General features: G+C 39.1%; 1 protein-coding gene across 1 annotated transcript in view; it reads left to right on the top strand.

The window, feature by feature from the left end:
- The window catches only part of PKHD1 (PKHD1 ciliary IPT domain containing fibrocystin/polyductin), a 244,584-nt gene that overhangs the window by 154,205 nt on the left and 67,801 nt on the right, over positions 1-22,578 (top strand). Inside the window, exons 54-60 of the mRNA XM_085574415.1 lie at positions 3,340-3,453; positions 4,082-4,169; positions 6,480-6,634; positions 8,499-8,651; positions 8,985-9,866; positions 11,225-11,387; positions 13,329-13,489. Coding sequence (XP_085430541.1) covers positions 3,340-3,453; positions 4,082-4,169; positions 6,480-6,634; positions 8,499-8,651; positions 8,985-9,866; positions 11,225-11,387; positions 13,329-13,489 — 1,716 coding nt within the window. The remainder of the gene's footprint in view (positions 1-3,339; positions 3,454-4,081; positions 4,170-6,479; positions 6,635-8,498; positions 8,652-8,984; positions 9,867-11,224; positions 11,388-13,328; positions 13,490-22,578) is intronic.

Raw genomic sequence — 22,578 nt, forward strand, 5'->3', positions numbered from 1 at the left:
AATCTGGGTAGAAAAACCACATCTCTATTTCTGTTCTCCTGTTTATTCCCTCCTATTTTTCTCACAGTAAGTTTTCTCCTGTCCAGGGGTTAGACCTGATGAAGGATTATGAACCAGCAGAAACCATTGTGCCAACAGATCTGTGTTACCATCTCAACATTTGCATCTCACACTTCAGGACAGTGTTTATCATTGGTGAATTTATTAACACATCAGGCTGTTTAACACAGGATTATCATAAATGACTGGGGTTTTTTGCACTGTGTAGTGCAATTGGAAGAATACATTTTTGAGGGAGTCTTGCCTCTGTCTTTAGTGCCTCCTGACCTTTTCCGCACATCTCACCAGACATTTCCACCTTTTGGCAATTTCCAGGTTGCAAGTATCCTTTTTTCCTGGTTCTCTGCCAGCAGCATGTTAATATTTCACTTTATGATCAATCAGGTTGCTCATCAAATTGCCAGGGCTTCCAGCTGGAGTAGGAGCATGAAAGGGGATCCATTTCCACTCATCTCATGCAGGATGGGGAATGGGGGCAGTTTGGTGTGGTCTTATGTAGGATTTGCTCACCACAGAAAAGTGGGACAAAAAATCTGAAGTTTTCACATCCAAAGTACAAAGATGGACACTTAAAGCCCAGATCCTTCACTTATGTGTTGCAGAAATTATGATTCCTGTTGTTTGTGGCAACTTGCTGTATCCAAAAAAATTACTTATTACAAGAGCTGTGATTTCATTGCTAGTTACTTCATAAGGTTCTGAAATTTACCCAGCTCCCATGACTTGTGTGAATCAACAATTTTGGAGTCCCCTTATTAGTAGGCTGAAATAGCTGCTTCTTCCATATCTTCATTTTCATGGGCCATTCTCCTGGAATCTATTTATACTTAGCCAGAGTGTGTATCTGAGACCTTACTCAGCTTTTACCTTTGTTTTTCATTTTTCTCCATTCATTCCCAGAGAGATTCTTACCTTTTCAAAACCTCTTGCCTTATTATGTTCAATATTAGAGAATCACAGAATGGATAAAATTGGAATGGATCACTGAAGGTCATCTAATCCAACCATTTTGCTCAATCAGGGTCCCCTAGGGCATTCTTCACTTTTTTCCTAATTCTTCACTTCTAAATTCCTGCTGGCTTTCCTAGAGTATCCTTGTAATTGTTCTCTCCAGTTGTATCAGTTTATCTGCTTACTTCCAGAATCTTCCCACAAGTTTGGGTTCCTAATAAAACATTGAATGCCACAGGATTTGCAGGACCAAACCTGGCTGAGTCCATGTCCCCATTCCAGTTCACTCAGGCTGTAAATTAGTGTGTGCCATGTTCCTGCTGTACTCGTGTAGTTTGTTAATCACAAAGTTTTCTCCTACTAAGCCAAGTGCCTTGGAGAACCCAATTATACAATATCAAAGCTATTATCTTTATCAACTAGACCTGTAATCTCATTAGGAGACTATAACAAGGAAGTTTCACAGGACCTTTTTTTTCTGTAAAAGCAGGTTGATTGGCATTAATTATATCATCCACCTTTAATGATTTATTAATTGTGTTCAGAGTTGGACTTTCCATTTTTATTTATTTTTCCCCTAGAATCAGTGTCAAGTTGACAGGCCTGTAATTACCTGGGGGTTTTACTTTTATCTTTGTTTGAAATATTGGCAAAATATTAGCTTTCTTCAAGGACTCTCAGACACCATGAGTGATCCCAAAATTATTGGCAAGTCCACCTTAATAGTCCAAAGGGTTTCCTGTAAAACTCTCTGCTAGCACTTGCATTCAAGTTACTGAAATCCATTGATTTAAACCCATGGAACTGGGGGTTCCAGTGGGTTTAAATCAATGACTAATGACAATATGCAAGTATTAAGCCTATTTTTTTCTAAATATGCTTAAAAAAAAGAGAATTTTTCTGCTGATTGTTGACTATTGTGTTCTTTTACATCATTTGCCAATTACAGTTTCCAGCCACTGCAGAATTTCTGTGAATATTATCTCCCCTTTTAAATTTAATTTTATTTTCCATTATAAATAGTTTTATTTTGACCTTTTTTTCTCACTCTGACTGTATTTTTTATTTGTGTGGTTTTGGCTTTTTTTAACAAGGGTAACATTTCTTAATATGTCATGCTTTTTTGGACTAAAATTTATAAATTTTAGGTAAATGTAGATGTAAATCTTTTAAGGGAGGGAGAACTTCCAGTTCATCCTACAGAATCCCCATTTCCAATCCTTTGTACATGATTGTTAAGTCTGGAAACCTACTTAAAAATTGCTTTAAAACTGAGCTGATAATTGAATATATGAGATGGTTTTAACTGACTTGACTATAATAGTAAATGTTTTGTAACTAGGACTAAAAAACATGGAAAATTGTGAAAGCGTATTTGGAAACAACCTAATTCCTGCTTTTACTCTGATCAAAACACAGTTATGGGAATTTAAACAAGGAAATCCAACCTGGATTGGGTGGATGATGGACACTAAAAAATAATTCCCTCCATGTCCCCAGAGAACATATGTGCTCACTGGGGTGAGATATATTATATGGGGAACATGCAAGTCTTGTACTGTTTGCCTTTTACCCATTCAAAAAAAAAAAAAAAAAAGGTGTACAGAGAATTTAAATATCCTCAGTTATCATTCAGATGCTGGTGGGGAACAATTAATTGTTTTATTGATTTCACATAAATAAAAAAAGGTTCTTAAAGCAAAGTGTTTCTTTAGGATACAAAATCAGCTCTCTTTTCCAAACTAGTAATTCTTAAATATTAAAAGAACATGACAGGACAGCTAATTTTACACAGATACATATATATATTTTAGTTCTACATCTGCTGCAGTTTTCTGTTGCATAATTGATTTAATCTCTAATTTTAAAGGAACGCTGAACTCCTTTACTGGACTCTGCATACATTTCTCCAGGGCAAAAACTGTCCTACTTTTTCCTCCTTAATATCTGTTTAGTTCTGGGCCATTTTCTTCTGAAACTGTAAACTACCCTTGGTGAGAGAAATGGAGGCAATGTTGGAATACAGTTTGCTGTGCAGACTTATCACCATTGCACACACCAAAACTTCTTGGGCACTTTCTTTTTCCCTACTTTTTTTCTTTCAGCCTTTCCATTTTTCACGCCCTTGCTGCACAATTATCCTGCCACGGGTGAAGGAGCAAAAAGGCAAAAGCTGGTTGAGAAAGGAAATATTAATTCGTTTATTTAGATATTTCTTTAAAATCAGATTCACACGTATTCTCACCCTAATTTCCCTCCCATTTTCAATGTCACAGAGGCCATGGATACTTTTGTGGTGGGTTTGATGCTGTTTTGTTTTTATTCCAGGTTCTTTGCAACATCCCCTAGAAAGGGATTTAAAGCTGCTGTTCCTTCTTCGGGCTTCTGAAGGGATTTACTGTGATCGTCTGGAGGATATAAATGTCCACCCAGGGAGTATTGGTATGAAACATGAATTCCACTTTTTCCAGCGAACTAATTTTTGGTAATGTCCAAATCTACCACTATTGAAACTGTTACTACATTGTACAAATAAACCTCAAACAAAGGTGCACATATTTTAGAGCTAACATTTAATCTTCTGGGACATATCATCTCTATGAAAATCTTCTGTATTTTGGATTTGTTCTCTGGTTTTGGATCCCTTTTCCAGGGTGGGGGAAGAAAGTTCATTGTCCAGAAAGATTAATAATAGCCACATAATTTTTTGTGCTTTTAATTCCTGGAGTTTTTACCTAATTTTTTTACTTAGGTAATTTTTTTTAATTATAGATATCATTGTCTGCAATTCCTTTACTTCTAATTTGTGTCAATGAGAATTCTGTGGTAAAATCCCCTCTTTTGCTTGCACATGCAATGGTCATTTCAATTTATTGAGGACTTATTGCTCCTTCACTTTGTATTTTGAGTGAAGGTTTTGTGCTGTTCTTACACTTCTCATAAAATGTAGAAACATACTTTAATAAATATAAAGATTTCCATATATTTAGTTATTGTTTCAGTTCATCTCAAACTTCTTTTTCTTTAACCTTTGAAATCCTCCTTCTGTTCTTTTATTTTTTTTCCCCAGGAGTTTATGGACAGGTGCAAATTTATAGTGCTTATCCTAAGATGCCTTGGACACATCTGGGAACTAATGTTGCTCCTGGCAATGAAAGGTGGTATTTTGGCCAAATATGCTTTCAAATATTAAATTTTGGCCCCTGTTGCTATGACTTGTATTTAATATTCCTGTGAGTTACATTATTCTTTCCCTTTGTGATGGGCTCTGTTTGAATCCTACCTAGACAGAAAAAAACAGCCTAGGTAACAGAAAATTGTACCATGATGGGGAAGCTGATGACCTTAAGGTCCCTTCCAACCCAGATTAACTTTAATTGTAAAGAAATCTAAATTCTAAGGATGAATCAAGCCTCCCTCCCTCCTTTTTCTCCCTTTTAGCCAGGCCTAACCAAGCCTCACTGGAAGAGTTCCCATCAGGGTAGAGGTGTCAGCATTTAGGGAAATGACTGTAAAGATGAGCAGTGGAAGAACAAAGACCTCACCAGCAGAGCTCATTTGTTGTGATCTCTCTCAGAGTTGTGTGTTCAGTGTAGATTAATTGTTTAAGAATTGCTGTGTAGCTGATCCTGATCCAAATCCACCAACTTTAGAATCACCCTCTGGAAATTCTTCTCCTTCCCTGACTGAGTTGGGAGATCAGAGTAAGCAGGTTCGACTGGAGCAGGCCAGTTAAACACTTGGATGAAATGGATCCAGGCTAGATCTGGGTTGCTGCCCAGATATTTTATGTGAAATATCATGAGGTGCTAAGATACAAATGTTTGGAGTTAATGCATGTACATTAACAGCACAAGAGTCTTTTCCATTGTTAAAATAAAGGGGAAAAAAAAAAAAGAAAACTATGCCCTATTTTTCATTAAAAAATCTACCAATAGTCAGCTAAGAGTTAATGTGCTTGAATACAGGAAATAGGTAAAGCAGTGCTGGAATATGAAAGCTGAGGAAAAATGAAAGCTGAAGGAAGTGGATTTTATTGAAGGAGAGGAGCTGGCCTATATAATTTTCCAGTGTGAATCAGCTCCAGTTCAGGAAGGACTTTTCTGCCATTTCAGAAGATATGCAGTGATTGCTAAAAAAACCCAACTAAACCAACCAAAAAAAAAACAAACAAACAAACAAAAAAAAACCCCCAACCAACCAAGAACAAACAAACAAAAAAAAAAAACAACAAAAAAACCAAAAAGAAACTAACCCCCCCCCCCCAAAAAAAAAAAAAGAAAAAAAAAAGTAATAAGTTTTGGTGTATTTCTCCACTGAATATTCACAGGTATTGTATACAGTAAGTACTCATTTGGAACCTACTCATCTTTGAAAAATATTGGGGAAAGAGACTGGAAAAACTTGAAACCATCCCTTTAGGAATCTCCTTTCTCTCTGCATTTCTGTCACTCTAGACTGAACGTGAGGCATTGTCTGAACTCACTCACGTGCCCTTTTTCCTCAGTAATTCCCTGAGGAGTTTAGATCATCATCTGGCCAGCAGCAGCCACCCTGTAACAGGACAAAGTGTTTATCAAATAGAGATGAACACTGATCATTATGCATTTTGCTGTTACTAAACACTTTTATTTCCTTATGTGAAGCTAAAAATCCCCTGAACTACAAATACAACTTTGACTGTAAAATGGGATCTTCAGTTCAAGATTAAAACAAATAAATGCAGGACTTTGTGCAATGTTCAGTAGCCAGCAGAGCTTTAAGTGCTGGTGCCTAGAGGGTGTTCAGTTACTAAGAGCAGGATTCGGGTTCCTAAACAGATGGTTTGGGTCCATTTGAGGTGTCTTTGGGCTCATATGAGATGATTTTGGGGTCCCTCTATGGCTTGCACATTTATCTCCAGGAATGCTTCAGGAACCACTCCTGTCACATCTACCAGCTGATGTTTTAGACACCATGGGATATCTCAGATAGCAAGAGGTGCTCTTGTTTAGGGAATCAAATCCTGCTCAAAGTGCCCCATTCAGAGAACTGAATTGCTTTTCAACCACTGCTGACTGCACCAACAAGCTCTAGTGGAAGCTTAACTGCCAAATGCAGACAGCCAAACCACCCTGCACATGGTTGTTGTCTAACTCCAAAGCTGACTTTCAGCTCTGTAAAATATTCCTGGCACCAAAAATGGTCTGATATGTCTTTTGGAGGCAACGTGAGCTCTGAAATGCTGTACTGGAACTGTATATGTTGTTAATCAATGGTGTGAAGTTGATGCTTCAGGATTAATTTCCTCCCACATATTTCAGACATCTGTTTTTGCAGAAAGCCCTAAAGGGTCTTTTCCTACAGCATAGCCTATGGACTTTTTTTTTTTTCCCAGATCTCCCTGAGCAAAACTGTTCATTTTTAATGAAATTTGTGAGCCTAACTCTCATAACTGTAATGACAAAGTTTATATCATGTTATTACAGGATTTTTGTTGAGGATGAAGTAGATTGGGATCAAGGTGGGGATATTGTGATCAGCTCTTCCTCCTATGAAGCCCACCAAACTGAAGTAGTTACACTTAAAGAAGTCCATGGTCATAATATAAGAATTCATGATCATCTTCTGCACAGGCACATTGGTAAGGAATTTTTCTTTACTTTTTTTGAGAGTTTTTTTCTGAAGTATTGACTTTCCATTTCATATCTCAACAGAATCAATTCTACTTCCTTGTGGTGTCTTCATTTCTTTTTCCATGTACTTTTTTAACTTGCAGATTCTAACATGAATTTCTGTGAATAGAATCAATTCAGTGCTGAATTGTTTGGGAAAACTTTCTGGTGTTTCAAGTTGAGCTGGTTCACAGAGAGAGAAAGTAATTTTTCCTTTTTTAACGGAAAAAAGAAATGTAGGATTTTAGGCCCTTTGCACAATTTCTATGGTATGTCAAAAACCTGGAAAATAATTAAACCTCACCCTTTCTTCAAATTTCAAAATAATTATATTCATAAAGTTTAAAATACAAAATTTTATCATTTCCATGGCATGAAAATGATGTTTTTATAAACTAATATCTAAACAAACATAAGCTCTGCACATATCTATTTTCTGTGTAGATTGCACATTGTAGATTGTAGATTGGGATCTATAATTTTGTAGAAAAAGGGATGCAGTGTTAATACTTATTTACTTTTATTTCAGCCTATAAAGTAAATTTATTACTATTTATTTAACAAAACAAAAGGATTTTAGTAACAAGTCAAATTCTGAACATTCAAACTGAGGATTTTTTTTATGCTCATCAATATTGTTAAAATTTGATTTTTATTCCAGCCAGTAGGCACAAAAATAAGTCTACTGTATAAAAAGATCCAGAGATATGTTTTAAATGGCAAATGTTTAAATGTCTGAGCCAGTAATCAAAGCTTCTCTTGGAATGGAGCTCTGTTCTTCAATTATCCACAGCATTAATCAATAGGTGCCTCCATGGCACAGTTTTTTATGACAATTGCATTTTTCAAACAAAATGTGCAGTTCAAAACATAGAACATCTAGACTTTATTTCCAGTAGTTTATGCATTTTAGGCCTTTATTTTTTTCCTGATGTTGATATAATAATTTTATCATGAGGGGAAATTACTGCTTACCCCCTGAGTAATGCAGCAGTTGTTAGATACAGCTGAAAAAAAAAAAAGCACTGATGGAACTATTAAGAGCAAATACTGAGTTTCACCTTGGCAAATGTAGATACTTGCAATAAATGTTCACACATGAGCCAGTCACTCTCAGGTCCCTTGATAATTAAAGCAGAAAAATACATACAATACATAGTTCTCACTCGTATTTTATCTGCCCCTAAAGCAGGTATATAAAGTACACAATAAATTGCACTTGAGATTTGCCTGTTGCTTTCCATCATGCATAAAAACCAGTCTAACTAAATCACATCTGCATGTGTCTAAAGTCACCTGAGATTAATCCAAGCTAGACAGCTGGATAAACTTGAGCAAAAAAGTCTCCTTCAGAAAGGCATTGAAGAAAGTGATTTAAAATCCTTTCAGAAATCACACACAAGCGAGACTGTGTAGCAAAGAGGGTTTTGGCATTGACTGGCATTTTGCATTCTGGCATTAGTCTGATCCTGAGGAAAATTCATGGAGATCAACTCTTCAGTGTGCTGAAGAGTAACTCCAGCACGCAGAGCTTGGAAAAAATGAAGTGTGAACCTGTTCATTGCTTTGGCACCTGCCCACCGCAGGGGAAAGGTTTAGCACCTTCTTGTTCTAAAAACGAGATATCCTGGTAAAATATAAGCGCACAGTGAATATTTGATGGGCAGGTGGCCTTTCTGGTTTTGTGTCGATGCACGCAGATTGTGCTGGGGGTGAAACACACCTGAATGTCAGTGCAGATTCTGCAGAGGAGCTGTCAGGATTTATGTCCCTCAAAGTAAGCTAATAGGTATGATAGACACTTATCACATTTGCTTTCTTGAAACTCCCCAGGGCGTCCCCATGACACAGAAGATGGCAGAAGCATCCCTTTGGCCGCGGAGGTTGGGCTCCTCACACGGAACGTGCGGATCCAGTCGGATGTGGCTTGTGCTGGGAGGATGCTGGTGGGATCCTTCAGAGACTCCAGCGGGATGGAGTTTTCAGGTAGCTGAGATTCACCAGTTTTGCCCAAGAAAGAGGTGCAGCAACATGCGTATCCATTCATATGTGCTATGAAAGTCAGCACAAACTGACTGTCAGCAAGTATGAAACATGAGCAGCAGTAAAAATTCATAAATACGGAAGATCTTTTAGGAGGGGCTGCTCTGTATTTTGTAAGGTTTTACTATGACTTTGTATATATTTATTAGCAAATACCCATCACTACAATACACTGATAAAGTGCCATCTACTATATGTCTGACTGTTGTTAACATGGTTGTCCTTACTGGTTCTTTTGTAATTAGCTTTTATGTCATTCTGTTTATCTTATTGCAGGTGCTCTTCAACTCTTAAATGTTCAATTTTTGAATTTTGGGCCCCCTCAGCTTTCTGCCATTGAATTCAGGAATGTATCCCAAGGGTCCTCAGTGGTGTCATCCAGCATTAGTGGCAGCTGCGGAGCTGGCATTAAAGCAGTCGAGAGCAGTGGAATCCTGTTGCACAACAATGTGGTATTCAACACCACTGGACATGGCATTGATTTGGAAGGGAAAAATCACTCCCTCATCAGGAGCCTTGTTGTTCTGAGCAGGCAGCCAGCAGGTTCATTAAACTGGGTTGCTGGCATCAAGATGAACCTGGCCACTGGTGTCTCCCTTGGTGGCAATGCTGTGGCAGGATCCGAGAGGATTGGCTTCCATATCAGAGGCCAGGAGTGTTCACTGGCTGGAGAATATTTCAGCGGAAATGTGGCCCATTCAAGCCTCCACGGCATTCACCTGTACCAGGAAGATGGATTTCAGACCTGCACTAGAATCACAGGTTTTCTCTCGTATAAGAATTATGACTATGGTGTCATGCTCCACCTTGGAAGCAGCATTATTGTGGAAAATGTGGTGCTGGTGGACAACACCGTGGGACTCCTGGCAGTCGTGCACTGTGCCTACACTGAGCAATGCTACACGGGGAAAAAGTTCATAGAACTTAAAAGCTCCATCATTGTTGCAACAAGCTCGACTTTTGACTGCCTTAAAGACAGGATTACACCTCACTCAGCTGATTCAACAGCCCAGGACCGACCCCCACGCTACCCTCTAAGAGGCCGTGTTGGGATTTTATGGCCCACGTTTAGCACTGTTCCCAACCAAAGGCCAGAGCATCCCTGGCACAAAACTTCTGGGCGTTGTCCAAAAGCCCTGGGAATCATGAAGCTGAAAGGTTGGTCTTCTGCCTCCACTGACCAGACTGTTCTGTCACTGCTTTTCTTCACTCATTTCATTTTTTCCAGTGGAAGTTTTAGCCTCCCACAAGTGGACTGTTGGAGGAATCAGAGCCTCAGTGAAATTGATAACAGAATTCTTCTACAACTTGATACAGTTTAATTAAGAAAATATATTATTTGATATTTTTTACTTCCTGAATCTACTCCATGATAATTGCTGCCCCTAGAAGCTGTGGGTGCCCCATCCCTGGAGGTATTCAAGGTCAAGTTGGACAGGGCTTGAAGCAACCTGGGATAGTGGAAGATGCCCCTGCCCATAGCAGAGGGTTGGAATGAGATGATATTTAAGGTCCCTTCCAACCCAAACCATTCTTATATTCTATGATTTGGTGATAAATATGTCCCATGATAGTGTACAGATTCTACCTCACACATACCTTCCTTCTGTGTTCCTTTTCCAATTGATAATCCACAGTTACCTCCACCTAATAAAGATACAAAATCTGAGAAGTAAATATCACACTTTGGATAGAATTGTCACAGAATATAAGAACTACAACTCACAGAAGCAGTTATGACCTTTATTGGTATAAGAGATTGCACAAGAGGAATAGAAATCTGTTATGTGTCCTGGATCTTTGTTTCAAATGATTTTTTCAGTCCCTAGAGCAATATTTGAATATAGCAGAACCCCGATAGCTGGCTGCAATGGTGGGATCTAAATACCTCACTACTTTTCATGTCCTTATTCCTCACTGCTACTTACTTTTGTAAGAAAATTCATTATCCCTTTTTTACTGAGGAGTAAGAGAGAGAGATAAAGACAAAATAGACTTCCACAGAATCTCACAAAAAATTCATGGCACAATATGGATTTTGGAGCTGCACAAGACTTGAGTGCCAGAGCCAAGTATGTGTCATCACACCTTGCTTGTCTTACATTAATCTCTGGCAAGTAGAAAAACCATACAAGGCAGATTGTTATTTAACTGGTTCTTACTTATTCAAATGAAAGTATATTAAATACTCTTGCTTTTTGTTTTCTCTCTCAGTTACTATTTCTTTGATTGCATTTCCTATGGCATGACTTGGTTTGTATCAACTGAGGATGTAACTTAGCTACAGAGTATTCTAAAGCCACATGAAAATCTATAAACAATGCTGTTAGTCTGATTTAAAAATAATTTGCACGGATATATATATATATATATATATATATATATATATATATATATATATATATGGGTGGCATCTTAACATGGAAAACATCACATGGAAAAAACAACTTTCTTGTCTCTAGTTATGGCACTCTTAACCACTTTTCCTTCCTTGATCTTCTTTTAATCCTTGGCAGAAGTCACCTTTACTGGTTTTACACAGAGCTGCTACAGTGAAGACAGGGATGTCTGTATCATGTCAAATGCTGATCATTTAGGCATCATGCCTCTCATCACAGCAGAGACATCAAGGATGTTACATGTCAGTGAGAAAGATAAGTTCTACTTTCATCCAACGAGGTAAAATGCTTCATTCTGAACTATATTTTTTCAAAAAAACCCCCCAAAAAACCAAAACACTTACAGCTTTGGATCTATCCTCCCCTCATATCTGCTTTTGTACTGCTCCTTTCTGACAAAAATGAACAAGCTCTGACATCAAACAAACATTCACAGAAAAACTCACTTACAGGAGAAAAAAAAACCTGAAAAATGCCACCAAATTTAGTTTAGAGTAATCTTTTATAATCTGAGTTTTGATTCCATCAAGGTGCATCTCCGGATGAATCCTCTTGGATTTCTTCTTTTCCTGACATTTGTGCAAAGCAAGCCTCACATATCCCATTTCTTAAACCCCTATCCTGACCATCTCTGACTTTTCAGCCTCAGGCTTCAGAAAATGTCAGGACCTCCAGGAAAAAAACCCTGAGACAGGGAATGTCCTTTTGGTCGGGGAAGCGTGGCTTGATTTGTGCCTGCGAGATCGCATCAGAAATGTTGATCAGTACCAGGCAGGCTGTGAGATGTCAAATGATTGCCAGAACTGCTCCTGCCCAGGGAGAATATCATCTGTGAGTGTTGAGGAGGGAGGGGAGAACTTCATCTGTAACCTTAAGTCACTGCTGGTTGCAGTGGTTTAGACATACCACATCCAGTGGAAACCACATGCCTATTTATTTATTGCACTCACTGAACATGATGCAGAGGCTATGTCAGGAAAGCCTTGAAGTAGCAAAAAAAAAAAATTCCAGCATGGACTCCACTTGCCAGTCAAAAATAATTGGAGGTGTCCCGCACTGCTATGTTTAGAGCCCCTCCAGCCTTCTGCCAGAATTTCTTATTTTATTCTATATTTTTGCTTTTTGCTCTGGGCATTAGTTTGCGTGTAGATTTCTGAGCGCTGTCCAGCTTGTCAGCTCCCATTATGTTTCACTCTTGTATCCATCCCACAATATTCTGCTGGTAGTGAGCTGCTGAATACCCAGTCCACTGCAAGAGCTGGTGGTTTTCGAATGTGAGGAATGCACATGGATGCTTCCTTGGAAAGCTGCTGGGACTCTGAGGGTGGTTACATCTCCCAGTGCTCCTCATGCAGTATCTGCATGCATTTATTTAATCCACCTTTGCAGCTGCTGAGCTTGATCCAGAATGTGGCTGCATTGTCCTGCTTCAGCATCCTGAAGGGATATCTTGATGGATATGTCCTATCAAGAAGAAGATGAGCATTGCCTTTGAGCAAGAAATTAAATAGAAACATCAGAAAATGTAGCAAATCCATTAAGAACTTTGCTTGTCCTACTGGTAGACCTAACCAGCAGAAATGCTGGATCTGCTGAGAAATGGTCAAGAACTGAAATGTCAGGATCAGAGGAGTCTTTGTTCTCTGTCTCTTTTGAGCTTGGTTGACTGGGGGAATTTGCCTTTTTGTTCCTCTGTCCTTACAGCAAATTTCTGCCTATACCTGTTCACACCATTCAAGGTACCAGCAATCGGATTTTCTCAGCCCGAGACCAAAAAATTCTCCATTTTCTTCCAGATTTAGTGTGAATCCATGTAGTAATCTGAAAATGTCTGCATGAACTTGGCTGGAGTTCATGTCTTTTTTTCTCATATTGAATTCTGCCATGGGTATGAGACGCTCGATTCACCAGTTCTTTGATGCTGTGTTGAACCTTTAGTCAATCTGCAATTTAAAGCAATTCAGCTCACAACACCTTAGTGTTCCAAAAATTAGGCATGTAATTTAAGCACAATGACCTACCTCCTTTTATAGTCAATATAGACCCTTTTTTAGGAACTTATTCATCTCAACTCTTATATTTTGTCTCAGTGAGATGAGTTCCTCTCCACACACCTGTCCTGTTACAGGTACCTTCTTCTGTGGCAGCCAGTAGTTAATGGCTTAGGCTTTTCTGGCTGTTCCAAGCCACTAATAATAATGTTACCTTTCCTACTTACCAGTGTACCAACCTCTAAAGACACCATGCTCCCCGAAAAGAGATGCAAAGGCTCAAGGAAAGCCCTTTTCAAGGATTTGGATGGAGGTGTTCTGCATCTGGAGCCACCTGTCTCTGTTTTTCCCAAGTCAGAATTTGAATGGACACAGTTCTACTCAGAATCTGGTAAGTGCCTGTGCTGACAGGAGTGTTTGCAAAGTCATGCAGAAATTTGAGTCATGAGATGTGACTTTCACTGAGATCTGCAACTGTGGTTGAAGTCATGGTAGTCCCAATCTGTGTGATTCCTTTCCAGGCAGGATGTACTGAACTGTGCTGTAGAATTCTGGGGTGACTCAGTGTGCAGCTCTGTGCCCACCAGTGCCATTCTATCTTCTTGCAGTGTTGGAATCCTGGATACTGAGAATTTTGAATTTTCTGTGCTGAAAGGCACAGACTTGCAAGAGAGCACTGCATTTGACCTGAGGCTGTGGAGAAGACTTCCAAAACTGATTAATAGCACTGGGATTATGGGTGTGTAGTTGGTTGGAAGAGTATAATATCACAGGCTGGAAAACCTAGAGTTTGGGGTTTTAGAATATAGAAATAAATACAAAGCAAGAAGGAAGTTTTAGGGTGGAGGCAGGTTGTTCTTCTTCACCTTCTTCCTTCTTCTTCCTTCTTCTTCATGGGTTTAGGTGATGTTTTGTAATTGGACAGAAAAGTCTGGATTGCAGGCATTGAGAGATCAGTTATTGGGTTAAAAGGGAAAATAATCCAGGTGTAGTTTCTTATTTGGATAATTTAATCTTAAAAGACCTTGTAACAAGAGATAATTGGCCATTTTGTGCCGTGCTAATGAAAGACTGCAGAACTCACGGCTGTGATGCTGTAACATTGATGAGAAATAATAAACACCTGAGCATGAAATACCATCTCAAGTGCCTTCAATCCCGACCTCGGCAGAGGTAGAAAAAACAAGATGAGAACCCATATTGCAGTCTCATTTCATCCTTAGCCCCTTTAGGGTCTGACTCGCTAGACTGGATGGTAGAAAGAAATTCTTCCCTGTGAGGGTGCTGGTGCCCTGGCACAGATTTCACAGAGAAGCTGTGGCTGCCCCATTGCTGGAAGTGTCCAAGGCTGGGTTGGACAGGGCTTGGAGCAACCTCAGATAGTGGAAGGTGTCCCTGCTCATGGCAGGGGGTGGAACAAGATGATCTTTTAGGACCCTTCCAACCCAAACCATTCCACGATTGGTCATTCTACCTGCCCCTTACAAAGTCCTCTGAGAGCATTGAGGGGCACATGCCATAAAACCACCATAAAACTGCAAAATAATACCAATAATTGGCCCCACAAGGATTTTCATCCACACCCCACTGAGGAGATAATCAAGCTGAAAACCCACTCCAGAAGTTTGACGACCCCTCTCTGTTTAAAAAAGGCCCATTCTGCTCAGTAACCACTTTCTGAAGGCTCCCACAGCAAGGCTCCATCCTCATCCTGATTAAAACTCAGCTCTCTGATTCCAAATAAACTCTTTAATTACAATTAGCATTCCCTGTGCCTGCTGCTGATGGTGGCCATTTTGCTGTAGAGATGCATCGTTTGTAACTCTGCTGGTATGGGAGACTGATGGGAGGGACTGTAATTAATCCTGTTTTCCTTCACACTCTAAAACTGATTAAACACAAGAAGAACTTTAATCTTTAAACAAAATGTGTAAGGCTTTTCCTCTAAGGATCCCGCTTTAGCTGGCTGCTTACAGGGTTGATTTATGTGTTGTCTAGATGCAAACACTGATTTTTATTGTACCTTTTCCACCCTAATTATGAATCACATCTAAGCACTAATGCTCTTGTACTATTACCACTTAGCACCTGCATATTAATGAATATATTTGCATACAAAACCTGGATTTTATTCAGATTCCCACAATTTTTAGCACATCCTAGCACACAGTCATAGGTATAAGAGGAATCGCCACCATCTAAAGTGCACTGAGGGTACAGCCTTCACTCCAGGTTTATCTTCTTGTGAAATGAAGGTAACAGCATATGATAAATGTTGCCTGCCTCTGAGCTATGACAAAATTACAGTGTTTTCTTTTTGCTGCCCAAATCTGAATGGGGATTTTTTCCCCTTCCCTTCATAAATGTGTGTTATATTCCTCTGCATTTCTCATTCTGACCTATGGTTCATTTTGTCTTGAGGTTGACATTAGGAAAGCCACAACTTGATGATAAGGTGAATTTGTGGTTGTCTTCCCTTCTCTCCTTCTCTTTCTGGAAAGTTGTAGCACTGAGTATTTTTCACAGTGCAATGCAGGCTCCCAGGATAGACAAATTGGAGAAAAAGCTCAACTTCCTGCTCCCACTGATGTCCTGCCAGCAGGAACTGAGAAATTATCATCCCCGCTGAGCTGGTCACTGATGAGACCAAACCGCAAGTCCCACATTCAGTTTTGAGCTCCTCACTGCAAGAAAGGCATTGAGGGGCTGAAGTGGGTCCACAAAAGGGAAAGGAGCTGGGGAAGGGTCTGCAATATAAGTCCCATGAGGAGCAGCTGTGAGAGATGAGGTTCCTTAATCTGAATAAAAGAAAGCTTAAGGGGACTCTCTACAACTTCCTGAAAAGAAGGACTGACCTCTTCTCCCAGGAAATTAGTGATAGGTCCGAGGGAAATACCTTGAAGTTGCACCAGGGAAAATTCAGTGTGGCTATTATGAAAAATTTATTTCCAGAAAGGTTGGTCAGCCATTCAAACAGGCTTCCCAGGACAGGGGAGGCCACCATCCCTGGAATCATTAAGAAAACCAAGATGTGGCCCTTTGTAGTATGGTTTAGTGGGCATGGTGGCATTCACTCATTCATCGTGGGTTTGATGACCTTGGAGGTCTTTTCCAGCCTTAATGATTCTGTAGGGAGAGATTCCCCTTTGGTGTGAGAATGCTTCAATGCCTGTAAAGATGGTGGTGTTTTCACAGAATTATAAAATCTATAGAATTATAGAATGGCTTGGAAGGGGGCATTGGAGTGGGATGATCTTTCTGATCCCTTCCAACCCAAACCAGTCTGTAATTGTATAATTCTATGATAAACATAAATATTTATGTTCACTTCAAGCTTCCAGTTTGGCCAATCAGATTTAAATTACTGTCCCTCAGGCATTTTCAGATACTCTGATTATTCTGTGGGGAGCAAACCAAAACTCTCAGTAGACTTCAGGGACAAAAAAGCCATAGAGATGTTTTATCAGAATAAGGAATATCACCAGGAAGAGGTTTTAAGAGCCATTACTGGGGCGCAAGGGATCATTCAGAATTATATTGATCTTCCTGGATTCACATAATGTCTTTTATTAAAGATGTAATTCATATAGAATTTATGAAATTTATTATTTCTATACCCACTTTTTTCCCCTTTTGTTTTCCTGAACTTCTACCCATGAGTTTGCTCTTTGCTCATAGACTGAGATTTTTATTGCATCTCTCTGAAGAAGTAGATTCATTCACTTCAAAATGAAGTTTTAGTTTTCTGGATAAACCACAGAAATTCAGAAAAAAAGAACAAAACAGGAGGGAACAGAGCCAAGATTTTTGTTGCTATTATTATTTCTACTGCAAGAAAAAAGAAGTAACAACAAAAGTGGGTCTGAGTCCAACAAAGCATAATTACTTTTTAATATGAGTCCTTTTTAGTCTTTTTTTTTTTGTCTTTTAAATATAATGTTGCAAAAGTTTAAAATGAAGCGTTTTCCAACACCCTCCTCCCTAAATAATTTATGAGAAACTTTCAAAGTACCTTTTTTTTTAATTATCCAAAACAATTTAATGAGTTTAACATGAATTTGTAATTATTTAAATCTCTTTGAGCTGCCATTTTTGGATGACAAAATGTTTTTCTCTTAAAACTCATGTGTAGAGCAAGCCTCTTGCAAAAGAGCTTGGGGCCAGGCCTGGAGCACTAAATTGTTCCATGATACAGGAAATACCAGAATCATAAGCTGTACAGCAGAATTAGCTATAAACAGGAGTGTCTTGCTGGGGAATTAAGGATAAGTGAGCAGTTTCTGTATTCAACTGATTCCTCTGTCCAAGTTAAAACCTCAGCTCCACAAAGGGCAGCTGATACAAACATCCTTGAGTAGTATTGGCCAGTTGCTGGCTTTTTGCAGTGTTCATAGGACTGTTATCACAGTTCCTCACATCTGTAATTTGGGATGACTCCCAGAGCCATCGAAGTTCATCACTTTCCCTTGGTGGACATGTAGCTGAGGACCTGAAACTGGTGGAAGATCCAGCTGTCCCTGCTTCTGTTGTTTCATGTGTTGACACAGAATTTTGGAATGGTTTGGGTTGGAAAGGACCTCAAAGGTCATCTGATTCCATCTCTTGTCATGGGCAGGGGCAACTTTCACTAGAGTTTACTAATGTCCCCTCCACTGAGCAAAGAGAAGTTGACTCATTACATGGATAATACACAGAAACAGAGAGGAGATGAAACCAAGTCTTTCAACTTTTAGTCTTGAGCCTGCAAACTTATGTTTCCTGCTGACAGATACATTCTAGGTATATTTTAAGGCAATTTGAACTGAAATAATCCTAAAATCATAAAGCAGATCAGGTTGGAAGTGGATTCAAAAGCTCATCTGGTCTACCCTTCTGTGGGGAAGCAACATTATCTGGCACCCTGTCCAACTGCATTTTGAAAACCTCAAACTGAGGATGTGATGAAGACTCCACGTGTCCCTGGGGAGATTGTTCCAATAAATCATGGAATCACAGAATGGTTTGGCTTGGAAGGGACCTTCAAGGTCATCTTGCTCCATCCCCCTGCTGTGAGCATGGACACCTTCCACCATCCCAGCTTGCTCCAAGTCCTGTTCAACCTGGCCTTGGACACTTGCAGTGACTGCTATCACTATGAAAAAAACTTATTTCTTATATTGAGATGAGATCTTTCCTGGTGCAAGCAGTACCTGTAGCCCGTTGTCTTCCCCACGTGTCTCCTTGAGAAGAAAGAGCTTTATCCTCCTTGTAGCTGCCCTGTAAGTACTGGAATATTGTGATAGGATTCTCTCCTGAGCCTTGTCTCCTCCAGTGAGAACACACCTAATCCTTCAGCCTTTTCCCATGGGAGAGGTTCTCCATCCTTTTCACCAATTTTGTGTCCTTCCTTAAGTCCTCTCTGATTCTGGTTTACTGGGGGATGATGAAGCCCTGGGCTATCTGATGTATATTAATGCACTTTTCCTTTCTGTTCTAAACCTGTGCTCCTTGCATTTTGTATGAATAATTGAATTTATTTTCTACTTTACAACCTGACAACTCCTTGTAAGTTCTTTGGATACAGTAGAAGAATCAGTGAGATTTAGGTCTGTAATACCTCTGTGGAATGGACATTTATTTTGACACTAGTTTTTCAGGAAGAGAAGAGAATTTGTGACTGGCCCAAGGTCAGTCATTGAATTAAAAATTATCCTTCCAGAACCCTGACAGTCAGACCTTGAATTTAAAAACACTCCACCCTCTTAAGGCAGGTGGAACTTTATAGTTGCATTGACTACAATAAGCCCAAAGTGCATTTTACATAACACTTGTAACTAAAAAAAAAAAAAAAAATCCTGGACTATATTTTGGGACATTACTGAACATTTAAATTCTGACTACAATTAGAAAGAAACCAACAAAAAATTATAGTTTTGAGGTTTTTTTGGTTTCCTTTTTTATTTTTCAATTATTCTTAAAAAAAACAGAGGTATTTTTTATCGACTTAACTTTCATGCTAATCTATTGGTGAGAGGATCAGTGTGTTTTGAACAACTAAACTTTTTATCTGACTAGCAAATAATTGAGATTATATTTTCCTATATCATTTTAAATCAAGACAAATCTTAAGCTGTAAAATTGCTTGGTAGTCTTGCTTACTCTCTAGAGGTAATCAGTACATTTTCTAAATAATAAATAAGAAAATGTTTAATATGTAAATGCTATTCTGAAGCAAGCTATGCAGACATTCAACACACAATTTTATAAAAAGCTATTGTCAAAAACTCTTTGAATTGTAACATTGAAGTTAAAAGTCATAAATGAATATGCAGAAGTTTGCTAAATTTATCAGAAATATGATCAAATGTCAGAGGTAGATAAAAACAGTCCTCAATAACTCATGTTATGGGTCAAAGATTTTTTTGTACAATTTTCTTTCTTCTGGTAATTTTAGTTATTGAATAAAAATCTCAAATAATAGTTGGGAAAACGTAGAATTTTGAGACCCAGGCTGGCAGTATAAGTTAGGGCTAAAGCTGGGTGAAAATGTTGAACCATAAATATTTAATATTCCCAGGAATATGATTAGCCACACTAGCTATGCATAATTGTAGTTAGTAATTAAAGATGTCTGAGAAGAAAATGCAGGTTTGGTAGATCTGCAAGAAATGAAACAATGCAATATCAGCATTGTTTTCCTCTGGAACTTTTCTGTTGTTGCCGTTCACAAATAGAAATTTGCTTTTTCTGCAATAAATGGCCCATGCAAAATGGGTTGGAAATAGCAATGGAGGACATTAAAAGAGCTCTTACCAAGCTATTCATTCATAAAAAACCAAACCTAATATGATCAGAAAATGCTTGTAATTCTTAATTTTCCTGAAAACACTTCTCTGGTAAAGATTTCAGCAGACTTTAATTAAGTTGAGACCAAAGCAGAGAATAAACTTGGGAGGATTTTTGTAATGCTCATGCAAGTACAAAATCTAGAGTAATCCAAAGGGAAATTAAGTTATTTTTATATCTTTTATGTTGATGTGGTGGCTCATTGGGGTGAGATGGTGGAACAGACTGAATTAAAAAATCAGCTCTGCCAACTTCAGTACAGCAGAGTGAGAGACAGCTCTGTGGGTGGAGAATCCACCAGTTGGGCAAGAAGATAGAGCAAGGAATGGCTTTAAACTGACAGAGGCTAGGTTTAGATTAGAGGTGTGGAAGAAATTCTCTATGAAGGTACTGAGGCCCTGGCACAAGTTGCCCAGAGCAGCTGTGGCTTTCCCATCCCTAGAACCATCCAAGGCCCTTTTGGACAGGGCTTGGAGCAACCTGGGATAGTGGAAGGTGTTCCCACCCATGGCAGGGGGTGGAGCAAGATTAACTTCTTGGTGTCTTGCAGCGTGAGCCAGTCTGTGATTGTATGATCTGGATGCCACCATGAGACTTCATGAAAATCGCTCCTTTACATGATTTCTTTTGGTGAATCAGAGAGGAACTGGGCAGAGCTGGGGATGTAGCAACAAAGTCAGCACTGGGGCTGAGGTAGCCATGACACATGTCCATTTTGGATTACTACAAATTTTTTTTTCCTCACAGTCACCTGCATTTTAGACTCTAATAAACAGCTATTTTCCTTTTTCAGGTTGCTTTTCCTTAATTCTGAATCCAGGATGCGTGAGATGAACGGCATTGTGATCAGCATGGAGCAATGTATATATACACAGAGATTTATATATCTGTAAATGTAAAATTGTATAAGCCTATCAAACCCTATTTCCTTGTTCCCATCAAACAAGGGTATCAAATTATTTTCTCCTGATGAAGCCAAAAAAACCTTGGGCAAACCCAACCATTTTGCTGTAAATGCTTTCTGCTTCTTTTTCAGGTTCTTTCAAACAGTCATGCGTTGGTGTTCAGCTGCATAAAATGTAAAATATGTGTACATATCTATTAGAAATGATTATCCAAATGAATTTTAGAAAATCTGACTATGAAGTCAGGTCCCTGACAATGGGAGATAACCTTGCCCCTTAGGATAGCAATCCTTTTTGAAGATGTGCCAACAAATAGTTTGTGCCTACTCTTGCTATCAGAAATTCTTGGCTTCTCCTTTTAGCCTTAATCCCTGGGGATAAAAGAGCAGGTTTCTATTTTTCCAAACTCAACTCCTGTATTTAAGGAGCTATTTTAAAAAAAGTCACCATTTTTTGAGTTTGTAATATCTCAGAGAGCCTGTTTGCTTCCCCGGGGGCTCAGTACCCCCAAAACACCATGTCACCTTCATTTAGGATTCTAGTTATGGATTTCAAACCTACCTGTCTCCCTTTCTGTATATAAATGTTGTCTGCAACACAAGGAAAAGTTTCTTTATCATTGACACAGTGAGGCTTGTCTTTCAGTGTAATGTTTCTTAAACTGAATCATAAAGCATTGATGGTTCACTAAACCTGAATAATTGATGAACCCAACACTCATAGATTTCTTTAGGAATGTGACAGTTAAAGGTCAAAAAAATTATTAGGCCTGTGGAAAACAGGAGATATCAGAAATGTCTGGAAAAGCTGAGTGGCTTGGTCTTGAGAAAAAGTGGAAGAGAGGTTTAGGAACAGCCTTCAAAAATATGAGACTGCTGGGGATTGGAAAGAAATAAATTGCTCTCAAAGTCTGTGGAATCAGAAATAATGGTCTGAAGTATCATCAGGATAATTTTATGTGTTGGGAGGAAATGTTGGAATAAAAACAGAGAAACATGGGCATAGCTTGCTTAAGTGAGTTGCAAAGTCCTCATCAGTGGTAACGTCCTTAGATAATCAGATAGAGCTGATCTTGTCCTGGGCAGGTGGAGGATGGGTCAAATTACTTCAAACAGCCCTCTCAGCACTTTTTAAAAAATCTGAAAGGATATTAATGGCCTGCAGGAATCTTTGAGGTCTGACAGCAATATATGGGTCCAGAGACCAGAATGTTGTAGGAGGAAGCTTTGGTAATTAGGACTTTCTAAATGCTTCTGATAAAGACAAAGAGTGACCACCTTTCAAATTTTTTAAAAAGGGATTCTCTCTCAACTCATGTGTTTGGTCCTGGTCATTTAACCTGCCTCTTCTTGTGGAATGCCATTGAGCCTGAAATGATGTGCAATATGTAAGTGTAGAGATGAGTCCCATAGAAAATGGTGTCCAGGATGTGAGTGGAGTTTACAGCACCAGGGAACCAAATCTGGCACAGTTTGCACAGAGAAGCTGTGGCTGCCCCATCCCTGTAAATGTTCAAGGCCAGACTGGACAAGGTTGGGAGCAACCTGGGTTAGGGAAGGGTGTCCCTGCCCATGGCAGGTGTTTGGAACAAACTGATCTTGAAAGTCCCTTCCAACCCAAACCATTCTATGACTCTATTCCTTATCTGGGACCTCGCCTCAAAGCTCAGACGTCCTTAATATTCTCCCAAGGAACTGTTCCATTCTTATTTATCATTCCTGCTTTGGTGATGCCCACAAATCTGAGTCAG

Source organism: Lonchura striata, chromosome 3 (assembly GCF_050655825.1).
Source record: "Lonchura striata isolate lonStrDom1 chromosome 3, ASM5065582v1, whole genome shotgun sequence".
NCBI lineage: Eukaryota > Metazoa > Chordata > Aves > Passeriformes > Estrildidae > Lonchura > Lonchura striata.